A 14,845-nucleotide genomic window follows, 5' to 3' on the forward strand; every position below is an offset into this window, starting at 1 on the left:
ACTGTGGACGAGTGTGGGGTGTACCAAGATGGCAGCGACAGAACGTCACTTCTGTAGCAAACTGCGATGGGTCTCAGAATATGTTGTTGTGCCCATAAAAACGATCCCGTGGTGAATCCGCCACCAAGATCACTTTTAGCAGATGCCAAGTCATCCACAGAAAAAAAATGATACCAGGGTTATGGCAGCTAACTGCCATAGTCGTTCAAAAATACAATACGAATACAGTACAACACATTACATCACTTCCAAATTTTTATTCTGCGGCAGAAGTAAACTCTTTATTTTTGATATGAGATTAGCATGCAAAAAAAACACGATCGTTCTTCCAATAATCTCATTGTGTGTACCAGGCAGTGAATTGAACCCTCTGTCAGGTTGTGGTAATCTTCCATACTTTATTGCTGGTCTGTTCATATATGCAATCACAATGTTATATATCGAAAACGTATAAAATGAGTGACTGTCCTTGGAAATGTGCAGCTCCATGCAGTCAGGTGATCACACCTGTATATGACAATCACTTGTATAGCAGAGGTGTGCAGTACAGAGTGTATGGCTACTGTTTATCACATGACTGAACCCACGCAGGGAATATAGAAAGTCAACAGAACTTCGTCAAACTGACAGCATGAGCGTAACACTCAAAGCGGAAGCGTGCCTCTCTCTTGCACTCCAACGTTAAAGTAGCCCGCAATGCATGCCGGGTGTTGTAGTTTTTCAGGCCGCTCATTCAGTGTGGTAGCCTATCAGAAGACTTCATTTCCCATGAGCAGCAGGGGCTCAACCCGGAAGGGGAAGATTGTTGTGTGTTTTCAGTGCTGCTGGAATCATTCACAGTGCTGTGTATAGGAGGTGAGTGTGACTGTATGAGTTCTGTGTATAGCAGGCTCTGTATTATTATATCTAGTGGCCTCATTTAATACATTGTTGCAGAATGTGGCTGAGACATCAGCCTGTCCATCCTGACATATATGCAATGTTACAGCATTATCTGTGCTACCAGCCAGATGATATCGTTTTCCCTATGCTTCTAAATGGCAATTCCACCCTGAGCTGCACCTTCAGCTCTTCTCTTATTACTCTCTGTTTTCTTATGTCTCATTTACAAATTGTAAGTATTTTCAGAAATACTTTACAGAGAGGAAGGCCTCATACACACCGGACAGTTTGTTATCTCTCATAGATGCTTTTCCTCCTGGCAGCGGTCTTTTGGCAGAAAAAAAAATCCCTGATGCTTGTCAACGCCTTAAGCACTTGGGAATTCATTTAATTGGCCAGAATAATAAATTATTCAGGCTATTAAAATGAATTAACGCACAAGTGCTAAACGCACTTAGCATTAAAACATGTTTACGCGTGTGTGCGTGTGCGTGCGTGTGCGTGTGCGTGCGTGTGTGTGTGCATGCCATTGTAGGCATCTTCCCACATGGGGCTGTAGTCTTATGATATGCACAAATAAGTGGCTCGATAGAACCCTGCTAGGCAAAGGAGCTACCCTAAAACAGGAAGATGGGAGGCAGCAATAATTGGACCAGCCAAACAAGGAAGAAAACAAAGTTTTGAAAGGGTGAGAATCGGCACCCCATGTAAATGTAGACCTGCATTTCTGAAATCTTTAAAAAAAAGAATTAAGGTTTAAAATACCGTAACTTCTTTCCATAATTTTCCTTTCCTGGTGCCTATACATGGCAGCATACATGTGGTTGATGCTCTGCCCTCACTTATATGCTGCTATTAAAGTGGAACTCCAAAGACATGCTGGGAGGTTAATTGGCTTCTGTCTAAATTGGCCCCAGTATATATCCCAGTATATAAATGTGAGTTAGGGACCTTAGATTGTAAGCTCCTTGAGAGTAGCGACTGATGTGAATGTATATGTAAAGCGCAGTGTAAATTGATGGCGCTGTATAAGTACCTTAAATAATAATAATCTCCACCCATATGGGGAAGCTCCACTTGTTCGCACCTTTGGTCTGTAAATGAGGGAAAATTAACCACTTTAGGGCTGCAACTAACGATTATTTTCATGATCAATTAGTTGGCCGATTATTGTTTCGATTAATCGGTTAATAACCTTAAAAAAAAGAAAAAAAAAAAAGGTAATTTTGCTGCGATTTGTATTTTTACATTTTTTTTTGGCCAATTTGTTGTTGGGCAGATTAAAAAAAACACAAATTGCTGCAAAAACACATTATTACATGCTTTTCTGCAGCTTCTCCATTGGAGTATATTGAACCAAAAAAACGAAATAGCACCGTTTTGTGTTAAAAAAAATTAAAAAGTCCTTGTCTTTTTTCCAAATATGCAGCAGCTGAAAAAAAATCATGGATGTGAATATGTCCAATAGGAAACCATGTAAATGAACTGTAGTGTGTTTCTGCAAAAAGCACCAAAACGCAGAGGTGTGACCCAGGCCTGAGATGTTTAGTAACATAATGGGGTTAAAAAAACTAAAATTAGTACAAAAAGAGGAAATAATCGCTTTTAATAATAGCTTTTTTGCCCAGGCAAATGTCATACATCCCAGGAGTCTTTAGGAGGGAGGAGCTAAGCGCACCTTCATGCATGCTTGAGCTAGGGGCAGATGGATTCCAGGAAGTAAATGCTCCATTAATTTTTTGCCCTTACTCAAGATGGCCATAGCCAGAAATGCCAGGGGTTGTTTTTCAAAGTGATTTCTCAACTAAATAAAGCATGGAGACATAGATGAATGGGCAACTTTGCTTTTGAATATTAAAAATGAATTAAATAGTGTTTCCGGTTTATGGTGCTTAGATGCAGTGAAGATCAGCTTTAAAATCTGTCTCCTAAATTGGGTTCTTGTGCTATATGCTGCTAACGTGTTTTATTCTTGATATTTATTACAGGCCATGTGAAGATTTGGCATAGCGTGGAACATATAGCAATGTGGATCCACATAGGATTGTGAAGTGCCTGCCTAGCTTTTAAAGTCTGCATTTGCAGGATATCGGTGATGTGACCAGCAATGAATTCTGGTATAGGCCTAAAGCCACCCACATCTCTTCAAATTACCAGTGGAAGACTTTCTTCAAGGGCTGATGATGTGAAAAATGTCTGCGTCCTTGTCGCCAGAAAGACTTTGGGCTCCTTCCCAAAGGGTGCCTACAATATCCACAGGATTAATATGAACATTTTAAGAAAAATTGTATGTCAGGTAATGTGAAAGAAACTAAGGAAATGAAAATTAAACAATGAAAAATGAAAATAAGGCTTACCTGTAGGTACAGTGAATATCTCCTCAACCTTTAGGTTTAGGAGATATTCACACTGCATGCAGCTGGTGATGTCACCAGCGTATGCACTCTGAATGTCTGGCATACCTGTGCAGTCCGTTCAGAGCTCTGTGCCGTGGTCTGTGACCCAAGCCGCTGGAGTGTTGTGATCACGGCGCAGCCAATCAGACGAGCCAGAGGACACAAACCCGGAAGGGTAACTGGGCAAAAATGGAAACCCTGCAAGCAGCAACAGCATTCTGCTGGAAGGCTTCGTTCTAAGGTAAGTATTTCATAATGTGCTTATGAAATTATTTTGCAGGATTTAAAAAAAACAACAAAGTGCAGTATACTATTGCTTTAAGCTAAACAGCATCCACCCAACTAGTTTATTTACTGTCCTCTAATAGTGATGGCCTCCTGCAGTGTTTGCATCCTCTGTTGAGAAGTCTTTTTGCCCCACCTGTGCAGTAACTTTCCATAGACTTGAATGGGACGTTATTCCAATGGCTCAAGTATGGCATACTATAGTGGATAGCAGAGGATGTAAACGCTATAGGAGGCCATTGAAGAGAGGTAAGCGGGCACTTGGGTAAGTTTTTTTTTTTTTTTTTTTTTTTTTTTTTTTTTTTAGTCGTCTAGAGTGTGTGACACTTTTTCAGTATCAGGTGGGTAGTAACAGATGTGACAATCTTGCAGCCATATTCCTCAATAAAGAGAAAAAAAATTGTTTCATGTCACCTAAATAATAAATAAAATAAGTATATGTTTTAAGCCTTACAGACATTCCTTCTAAAGTTTTCTTGAAGAGCTCTGTCAGATCTCTGCCATTAATTTTGCTGCCGATTTGTTCCGAACTAGCTATCAAAGAATGCCCATACTAGTTTTCAGATCGCTATCACCCAGAGCCTCCAGTGATGACCGACTACTGGACTCATCTGCTGTTAGAAGTCATTTATGTCCCTAATGCCTAAAATAAAACACTTGGAAATAGTTTATATTCACAAATGGTCTTATATCTTTCCTTAGAAAACCACAAAGTTTCGCAAAGTTTGGACAAAACATTCAAAGTCTGCCATCAACTATGTCAATGGAAGAATTTATTTTGCTAACTTTGGGTGCTGTTACAGCAGGTAATGTATTAATTTCTAGATGTGTGTAATAATATAATGCATTGTATTTGCTATGCAAGTCCCGAATATGGCTGGGTGAGCCATGGTGCTCAGTCACCTTTCTATAGGTCTAAAAGGTCATCACTGAGTGCCTGATGTCAGCCAGTGCCCTGATTTTTTTACTGGCATCTGTCTGACTGTAATAGAGTACTGCATCACATACATGCCAAGAGGGATCTGAGAAAAAATTCAATCAAGGTCAGAGATTACATTTTTATTCAGTTCTAGAAATCTTTTTGGGTAGCCACTGCGCTCTATGTTTAAAGGAAATGCCCAGGTGCTCACCCACAAACAAATCCATATAAATCTAAAACTGATGGGTCTTGCAGAGGAGGAAGATCAAAACGTAATGTTTTTATTGGCCATGTTTTGATGAAGCTCAGTCCATCTGTCTCTAGTGAGATGGACACTGCTGTTTTTGATCCATTACCTTGGCAAGAGCCATAAATGTCTCTTAACCAGTTTTGGAGATAAATTATGTATTTATACACATTTGCTGCTCTACATGACAGTTTTTTATTTTTTTTTATTTTTTTTTCATTTTTCTTAGCGTGACAGGCCTGTAACCCTACTTTCCTAACTGCAGTTAAGGAGTAAAAACGATAAAGCAACTGCAAAATGATGTTGTGAAAAAGCAAAGCAATAGACCTCTGTTTTGCCTTTGTATTATGCAGGGAATTACAGGAAATAAAAATACATAAGACTTGGTAACAAGTCTTATATTAAAAATAGATTAAGACCCCTTTCACACAGGCTGTCGGGTCAGGTCTGCCTGTCCGTTTTTCAGGCGATCTGACCTTTCACTCTCCCCTATGCCCCTATGGAGCGGTGGATGTCAGCAGTGACATGCGCTGCTATCTGATCCAATCCTGTCTGCAAAATCCAGATGGATGGTGGTCCTATTTTCCATCCGTCTGGCGGATAGGATCACATGAAAACAGACAGGCGGTCCGATTTTCCCATAGAGGAGAGCGGGACTGGGTCTGTCTCCGCTTTGCGCAGTGAGCGAACATGGACCTGTCATCCACCTGCTCAGCGGGGATCAGCGATCAGATTACCCCTCTGAGAAAGCGGAGTCTATCAGGCGTAGACGCCCGTGTGAAAGGAGCCTTAAGGATTTTTTTTTTTTTTTTTTTAAACACATTTGAAGCTGGTAAAGTTCATCCTTTTAACTGTGCGTTAGTTTACCTTTTTTTATGAAAAAGTAAACTAACACCATAGACCTTTCCCATCCTCCTAGGTCACAGGTGCTCGGTGTGTGCCGACACAGCCAGTGTAGCGGTCTAGGGATTTGAAATCCCTGCTCTTCTCCCTCATCTTTTCAAAGTGCTTCCAGGATGGATCACAGATTCTCTGTGCTGTTACTGACCCATCAGAATCTCTTTGATCCGTCCGGGTAGACCTGCAGAGAGAAATATGAATAGAGCAGGGTTTTCAGATGCACCAGCTGCATGGGCAGTGACAGCTCCTCATCCACTGAGGTGAAGTAGAGGGAGGACTGGTGGAGGGTGTTCTGAAAAGGTGAACTTAGACTTTAAAGCAACCAATCAAATTTTAACCTAGCAAAGTAAAAGGCCATTTCTGGTTGGTTGTTATTTCTCACTTTGGCTATTGTTTGTTTGGGGTTATTAAATAAGACCTGCTTGAGTCAAAAAATGCAAAATAGAGTGGTAATAATTATTTATCTTTTATGCAGTATTTCTTCAAAACCACAGCAACTGTATGAAATGCCCAGATGTCTAAAATCAGAGAAGATTGAAGATGCAATTTTATGTGAAGGTTCATTGGTAAGTACCTTGTAGTAGCAAGGGAAAGGGTCACTTTAAGGCTGGGTTCACACTGATGCAAATTGGATGCAGGTTTTATCACACCAAATTCGCGTGACAGGAGCGTGTGACTGGCTCTCAATGGAGCCTGTTCACACATCCCTGGGGCAGCTGTGGAGCAGATTGCACAAGGGCCCTGTGCATCTTTTGGCTCTGTTTCAGGTCCGAATTCAGGCAAAAATGTGGTCCTGATTCGTCCCTGAAGCAGAGAACGGGGTCACACCGGACCTCTGCTGTGAGCTGCATCCACACACATTGTGACCCCAGCCTCAAACAATGTGCAGTTCTAGGTTTGGTTCTACTTTGAGTCGACGTCTAAAGGATAATCCCTGCTTTGATTTTGTGATTTTCATGTCAACTGTATTTCACTCGCTGAAAAATCTGGATAACTATATAAATATTTTTTATTGCTCAGGGGGAAGCTCTTCCTCAGCCATCAGACTATACCTCCTCGTTGCTTGCCATAACTGGTCACAACTGGCTGTTGCGTATTGCTGCTGACACTGGGGAGACATTGCAGAAGGTCTACCTTGGGTCATACAGAAAATTCAGGTAATGTCTGCTAAAATGCGATGCATGATCCAGTAACTAAACTATCAACTGGGAAATCCATTTTACAGAACATGTAGTCTGATTCCAGCTGTTATATGGCATATTGGGCTACCAAGTCACAAAATTGCATTTATCGGCAATTAGAGCAGAACTCCTGGCACTTCCTTTTTGTGTTTGCTTGTTTTTTGTTTTAATTTCAGGTATGTATAGAAAAGCTGCTTCTTCTGAGGTGTATTCTATTGCCCAATCACTGCTGTGGTTTTTTGTATAATTACATTTGTTTATGCCGGATACTACAGTTCCTGCTGTAGTTTTGGCATGCTGCTAATATGAGAGCTGTGGATCACTGTGGCTTCGGCTATTCGCATAACTCCTTGTTTGATAAATGGTTCACAGAATACAAGGTGTTCTGTGAATGGACAGGGAGAGGAGGCACAGATAAACATCACTAGCTTGCTAATTTGCAATAGATTGCATAGCGACAACTGGGCAATAGAGTACACTTCAGGAGATGTAACTTCTCTATACACACCTGAAATAAAATGTGCCTGGAATAAATGCATTGAAAAGTCTTTACTTAAGGCATTTATTTGTTCTCCACCAAACTTAAAGTGGACAGTTTTTTTCAACTTTCAAATATTCTGCCCTTTACGTTTTTAACTTTGGATAGTATAAAAAAAAAATTCTGCCAGTAATTACCTTATACAGCCCACTTCCTTTTTCTTGTCTGGTAAAAAGCCTGGGCTTATGACATCATGCGCACACACACTATATATATATATATATATATATATATATATAGCCAGGAAGGAGGGGGGGGTGAGTCATAAGAGGGCCAATGAGAGCAGCAAAGCTGGAGGTGTGTCTGTGTAAATCCATGAAGTGAACAGGCAGCAGCTTCAGCTGCCCACAGTTAAAATGGTTTCAGCCAGACTTAGTGGAGGGAGATTTCTGCAGCATATTTGGCAATTACAGAATCACAGCATATATAAAATAATATGCAAAGTGGTTGGAGGAAAGCTTCAGAATAGCAATTAGTTTTTTTTACAAATTACGAGAGCAGACTGCAGGTCCTCTTTAAATGTAATGGAGTTGTCGTCTGTTTCAGGGACGGCTCTCTGAGATAGGAAATCGACCTCGCTATGGTAGATTGCCCTTTAACTTCTTTATGTGTTACTGGGGCAGGACATCAAGGGAAGTTTCCTTAATGGTACAGAAGAGCAAAAAATAAACTGTCAGGGAGTTCCCTACACTATCCACACCAAAAAAGTTTTGGCTATACATACACTTGGAATAATCAAGAATATGCACATCAGTCCTGGAGTATGCACCTTAAAAAAATAAAATAATAATAAAAATAAAAAATGACAATGTATACATAAATATACAGTATAGGAATTAGTTGTCCAATGAGCAGGATGTAAACAAGGTAGCTGCATTGCTGCAGGAGAAAAAAAAAACGAGTGTCCCCTACTACAGCAGATATGTGTACATCATAACACTGGTTAAACAGAATTCTAAATCTTTGGCAGCTAGAACAAAAAATGTAGGTATGTCAAATATATTTTTGAGGGGATTTCAAAATCTCAGGCCATTGATATGTGCCATTCCACCCTAAGCCTCTAAAACAGCTGATTATTGGGATATCTAAAGGGGGTGAACGTTGCTTGGCACTAGTTGTGTATCTCATGAGTTTTTGTGTATCGCAATGAGCTTGGGCGTCTTCTGAACTACAGATATTTCGTACTCCATTGAGTAGGATGGGGATATTTCTTGCCTGCAGTTTGCATGACCTATGGAGCGGAGAATGACCCAGTACACAGCTCATTGGAGTACAAAATAGCAGAAGTTTGGAGTTCAGGTTACAGAGACGTTCGGAGGAAACTAAAGCTCAGTTCTACCTTCAAAAAGCTAAACGCATACATCTTATAACTGACAATGGACATCTTCAAATTTTTTACAACAGGTATATTACCTGGGATGTTCCACAGGAGACTCTAGTGGTCAAATCTATCCAAAAGAGTGGTGTATCTGAAGACCAACAGGTATGTGTTTTTACCCAAAGTGTTGTGTACGACACAAGAGAAACAAAAATATAAAAATTGCAGGGGTATACAGAAACTACGGTAGTTTCAGAGTGACTTAAACATATTTTTATAGATATAGAAACTTATTTTTATTTATTTTTTAAACTCGGTTGAATGACAACACTTTTACACTCTAAATTCTCCATAGTCCCAGTACGCTTCTGCCCTTTTTCAGAGCCTACACTACAGCATAACACCGCGCCGTATGCTACAACATGGTCTAAATCTTACAAGTACCCACAGCTTTCCTTGCCTGCACACAACTACCCCCTGCCACCCCTGCAGTCTATTGCAAAACAACCAACCCAAATGGCTTCCTACTGACCCTCCCACACGAAACCCCCATATTTCGGGAAAACAAAAAGAATGCTGGGAAATAGTTTTTCCTAAATTCGTATACATGTGTTCCGGAACACAAGATGAATTGCAAGATATCGCTTCCTATTTCTGCAGCATGCCCTTTTGAAGGACCATGGTTAGGTAGTGGTGACATCGCAGTTTGGCTCTGTTCACTCATCCATTGCTAAAAATTTTTAAAAGGAGGTAATGCTCAAAAGAATAATTTGGAAATATTTTAACAATTGCAAAAGCTTATATTACGTTTTTTAATTATTATTTGAATAATCAGTTAAAGTTCCCCCTGACTTCTAGTGATCTTAAAGTTCAGACACGCTATCGTCCAGGGGCGTAGTTTAGCAGATCACATAATTTACATATTAGCAGGTCTTTAGGTGTATTTTCACCCTGGCAGGCAAATTTTGAGAAACCCTCACTATGTGCTTATTTGTTTCCGGTCACTCCCCATACCATAAAAATAGTTGGAAAAAAAAGGTCTTTTCTAGTTGTTTCTATAGAGCAGGTATATACATTGTATTCTATAGGCAGCTGGAATTGTTTACAATAACTTGCTGAACAAAACACTATAGGAACACTTTAGGGACTTTTTATTTTATTTTGTTTTTTTTTAAGTGAATTAATTGTACGTCATGCCCCCCAGGCCTTGAGGTCTTTAAAGTAGAGCTATAGGGAATTTTTTCTACTATTTTGGAAAGGGTAAGGCAGGGTTATAATCCCTGACAGTACATTTTTTCCATCTTTGTCCCATTTGGGAGATTTCCATTCACTTCCTGTCCCATAGCTAAAACAGGAAATGAGAGGAAATCCCTGCAAATTAAGGGAATCCCTTGGGGAACCCCAGGTCAGCAGAAGTGTCCACATTGGAAGGTTTCCCCTCTATTACTTTTTTGGGGGCAACCCAGACTTTGGGATTTTCTTTTACCTTCACTTTCAACAATAATGTAAAAAACAACTTTTAAATTGTGTCTCTACTGTACTCCACATTACACTGCAATACATTTTCTAATAAACTGTAATATACATTTTTAAATAGATTTTTTTTTTCTATGTGACTCCTGAGCACTAGCTTTCACTTCTTTCTGTGCAACTGCTGCAGCTGTTGGGAACACTCTTCAGCTGATGGTGGCTTTCAGAAATGGACGCCAACAGGTGACATTACTGCTCTATGGAATTCAGCCCTGTTGTTCGATCTTCACATTACACATATGAGTCTGAGCTTTGCAGTCATATAATCACATAGAAAAACTGTAAAAAAGGTATTATTAATAGAACAATTATGGGGTGCACTATGAAGGCAACTTTTAAAAAATGGTTTATAGTTTAGCTTTTGTTTCTTCTTTAAATATGGTAAACTTACTTCCCCAGCCCGCTCATTAACATTACATAGAAACAGAAAGTACAATTTTAATATGTAATATAACTGGTAATTCCATGCTGTCCACTAATTAGAAAACTGAGGGTTCACTGCGGCAGACACCTAGTTAGCTGATCCTTGGCAGATAAACAAGTGAATGGGTAGAAATGTGATTCTGCGCTATGAACTCTGATGAGTGATAAGAATCACTATAAGGCCCCTTTCACACTGGGGTGGAGGGTGCGTCAGCAGTAAAGCGTTTCTATATTTTGCAGCACAATTCGACCACTAGCAGGGCGGTTTAACCCCCCCGCTAGTGGCCAAGAAAGGGTTAAAAACCACCGCAAAGTGCCTCTGCAGAGGCACTTTGCCGGCGGTATAGCCTTGCTGCCCCATTGATTTCAATGGGCAGAAGAGGTGAGTGAGCGGTGTATACACCGCGCCTTCGCCGCTCCAAAGATGCTACTAATTAGGCCTGAAACAAGTAATCGATTATGAAATGAATGGATTACTATTTTCATAATCGATTAATCGGCGAGTAACATAATGGGGTTAAAAAAATTAAAATGAGCCCTTTATAGTACAAAAAGAGCAAATAATCGCTACTGTAAATATTATTTTCACTGTTCTACAGTAAAAAAAATGAACCTCTTACAGTAGTGATTATCTACTTTTTTTTCTACTATAAAGGGCTATTTTTTTTTTTTTTAACCCCATTATGTTACTAAACGTCTTAGACCTGGTTCACATCTATGTGTTTGTTAGTGCTTTTTGCAGAAATGCACTACAGTTCATTTACATGGTTTTTTAAGGGACATGCTTATAACTGAAAGAGTCAGGGACTTTTAAGGCAAAATGGTGCTTTTTATTGGATCAATATACTTCAATGGAGAAGCTGCAGAAAAGCATGTAATGCGTTTTTGCAGCAATTTGTGTTTTTTAATCTGCCCAAAAAAAAATGTAAAAATGCAAATTGCAGTAAAATCTGTTGTGCGCAAAAAGCACCGCAGAAACGGATCAAAAGCAAATTGCATAGGTGTGTACCGAGCCTTATACTGGCCACACGGATCAATTTTCACATGAGAATATTCAGACGAAAAATCTTTGTACATTTGCTGATGAAAGAATTTTGTTTGAAATTTTCACTTGTTTTTAACATTCTGTTTTTAAAATGAATGTAATTTCTGAACGAAAACCACATACATTGTCTGAAAATTCCTTTGACTAAGAAGTTTTCTATTTCCAAATTTTCCCGTCACTGTGGTTAAAAAGTTGGTAAAATTGAAGTTTTATTTTCTTGTTTTTAAAGGTTATTAATTGATTAATCAAAGCAATAATCGGCCAACTAATCGATTATGAAAATAATCGTTAGTTGCCGCCCTACTGCTAATGGGACTTTTTTTACCGTCCTGCTAGCGCACTGCTCCAGTGTGAAAGCCCTATAATAATGTGCCAATAAAACGGCCATGAAGTAAATCGTTAACTATGACACATATCACAAAGTGGTAAGTGTTAAAGTGCAAAGTGAAACAGTTGCTAGATGCAACAATCATCATAATCGGCACAAAAAACAATGATAACCACTAAATAATAACACAAATGCAATCGCAAAAAATACTTGTTAAAAGTGCAAATATCACTGGGTGCAGTCTTGAATGAAGAAATATATTAATGCATGATGATGTTGGTAAACTAAATAAAATGTTCAGTGAGCCACCCTAGGCCCTGATGAAGTCACGTGATGTGGTGATATGCGTGGTATTGGAGCAATAGGTGGAAACTGGAAGTGACGTAAAAAAACGAGCTCGACACTCAGAATGTTAACTGAGCATTTTTATATACAAGTGAGTGTATCTACTTTGGGCACCTTTTTTTAATAAATTCAAATTTTAAGCGGTATTATGCTATTGGGATCTTTCTTCCATATTTTTTTTATTTTTTAACCATCGCAATTGAGCTAACTGGAGGCGAATTCTGTATCCATATCTATGATCCATTGCTGCATTCATCAAAGAAGCGCCCTCTGATGACCCCCATTCAAAGCATCTGATTCATTCATGCTGTAACCTTACAACAGTAAGGTGAGGGACTCACCTTTCACAGTGAAGGGAAATACCACATATTTCACATTCTGGAGTCAATTTTTTGGGACTGTTTTATATCTTTATATTTTGTCATGAGGGCCTAGGGTGGCTCACTGGACAAGTTATTTTGTTTACCACCATCATCCTGTGTTTAAAATATTTCTTCATTCAAGATTACACCCAGTGATATTTTAACCCTTCTTTTTTGTGATTGGATTTGTGTTATTTAGTGCTGATTATTATGATTGCTGCACCTAGCAACTGTTTCACTTTGCACTTTAGCACTTACCACCATATATAATAATATTATAATTTATTTTACAGGTGTGCTATGTGAATTGAAAAACATGGCAAATATAAAGTAGATTTCATCCCAATGTGGATGCGAAAGTAGAAAATACCCTTTCATCTTCAGAAAACAAAAAGCAAACTTTTATTTAGTCTTAAATTCTTTTTTAAAAACTGCTACATATGTTAGTTTCTGTAAACCATTTAATTGATGATTGACTTTTATAATCTTTCTTTTTGTATTTCAGAGCACAGTGCTGTTTTATTTTGCAATTTTCAATGTTTTTCCTCTGAAATTAGTAGGCGTAATGGAGATTGATAAAAAAGTATGTATATTTTGTCCTTTTTTTCACAATTTTTGCTTTATGGACCGTACTCAAAATAGGGGAAAAAAAGTACTGTGCACATACAGTATATAAATATAGCATACAAACAGTGCAGCGCCCCAAAAAAATTGCTGTGCATATATGTATGTATAATATATTTATTGTACAGCAATATAAATTGTTTTTGCACTGCTTGTATGCTATAATTCTATTAGGGTGGTCACCTATTGAACGCCAAATGCCTTTTTTTTTTTTTTTTCTTTTATTCTTGTTTCCTTAGTTGTATTTTTATTAGCAGGCTGAGCGCTCACTCTTCTTTCCTTTTTTCACAGTATATAAATATAGTGTGTGTGTGTGTGTGTGTGTGTTTGTATGTGGCTCTCTCAGGATCCTTCATCAGCTATAACAACCATGCTTTTTATACCTGATGAAGGGTCCTGACAGATACAAAACTGTTGTCATTTTATGAGTTTGTAACTCTTAATCTACAAGGTGCTGCAGATTGGACTTTTTTGTTTTTCTATACATTGGAGTTTGTAAATGTAAAATGTAAAGTAGTGAGTGTACAGCTTGTATAACAGTGTAAATTTGCTGTCTCCTCAAAACAACTCAGCAGACAGCCGTTAATGTCTAAACTGCCGGCAACAAACGTGAGTACACCCCTAAGTAAAGTGTTCAAATTGGGCCCTATTAGCCATTTTCCCTCCCTGGTGTCATGCGACTTGTTAGTGTTACAAAGTCTAAGGTGTGTTAAATTTGGTTTCATCATTCTCACTCTTTCATACTGGTCACTGGAAATTCAACATGGCACCTCATGGCAAAGAACTCTGAGGATCTGAAAAAAAGAATTGTTGCTCTACATAAAGATGCCCTAGGCCAGGGATGGTGAACCTTGGCACCCCAGATGTTTTGGAACTACAATTGCCATGATGCTCATGTACTCTGCGGTGTAGTTGAGCCTCATGGGAAATGTAGTTATAAAACATCTGAGGTGCCAAGGTTCGTCATCACTGCCCTAGGCTATAAGAAGATTGCCAAGACCCTGAAACTAAGCACGGTGTCCAAGACCATACAGCTGTTTAACAAGACAGGTTCCACTCAGAATAGGCCTTGTATACAAAGATAAGTGTGTCTTGCCTACAGTCAAGCAGGGCGGTGGGAATGTCATGATCTGGGGCTGCATGAGTGCTGCCAGCACTGGGGAGCTACAATTCATTGAGGGAACCATGAATGCCAACATGTACTGTGACCTACTGAAGCAAAGCATGATCCCCCTCCCTTCATGGACTGGGCTGCAGGGCAGTATTCCAACATAACGACCCCAAACACACCTCCACAGATGACCACTGCCTTGCTAAAGATGCTGAGGGTAAAGGTGATCGACTGGCCAAGCATGTCTCCAGACCTAAACCCTATGGAGCATCTGTGGGGCATCCTCAAATGGAAGGTGGAGGAGCGCAAGGTCTCTAACATCCACCAGCTCCGTGATGTCATCATGGAGGAGTGGAAGAGGACTCCAGTGGCAACCTGTGAAGCTCGGTGAACTCCATGCCTAAAAGGGTT

At 39.4% G+C, this 14,845-nt stretch overlaps 1 protein-coding gene across 1 annotated transcript in view; it reads left to right on the top strand.

The window, feature by feature from the left end:
• Nucleotides 1-737: 737 nt before the first annotated feature.
• Nucleotides 738-14,845, top strand: part of DCAF17 (DDB1 and CUL4 associated factor 17) — a 75,313-nt gene continuing 61,205 nt past the window's right edge. Inside the window, exons 1-7 of the mRNA XM_077447987.1 lie at nt 738-855; nt 2,871-3,178; nt 4,266-4,369; nt 6,105-6,195; nt 6,650-6,786; nt 8,753-8,831; nt 13,205-13,282. Coding sequence (XP_077304113.1) covers nt 2,990-3,178; nt 4,266-4,369; nt 6,105-6,195; nt 6,650-6,786; nt 8,753-8,831; nt 13,205-13,282 — 678 coding nt within the window. The 5' untranslated portion in view covers nt 738-855; nt 2,871-2,989. The remainder of the gene's footprint in view (nt 856-2,870; nt 3,179-4,265; nt 4,370-6,104; nt 6,196-6,649; nt 6,787-8,752; nt 8,832-13,204; nt 13,283-14,845) is intronic.

Source organism: Lithobates pipiens, unplaced genomic scaffold (genome assembly GCF_037356315.1).
Source record: "Lithobates pipiens isolate NorthernLeopardFrog02 unplaced genomic scaffold, aLitPip1_a1.2 Scaffold_22, whole genome shotgun sequence".
Lineage (NCBI taxonomy): Eukaryota > Metazoa > Chordata > Amphibia > Anura > Ranidae > Lithobates > Lithobates pipiens.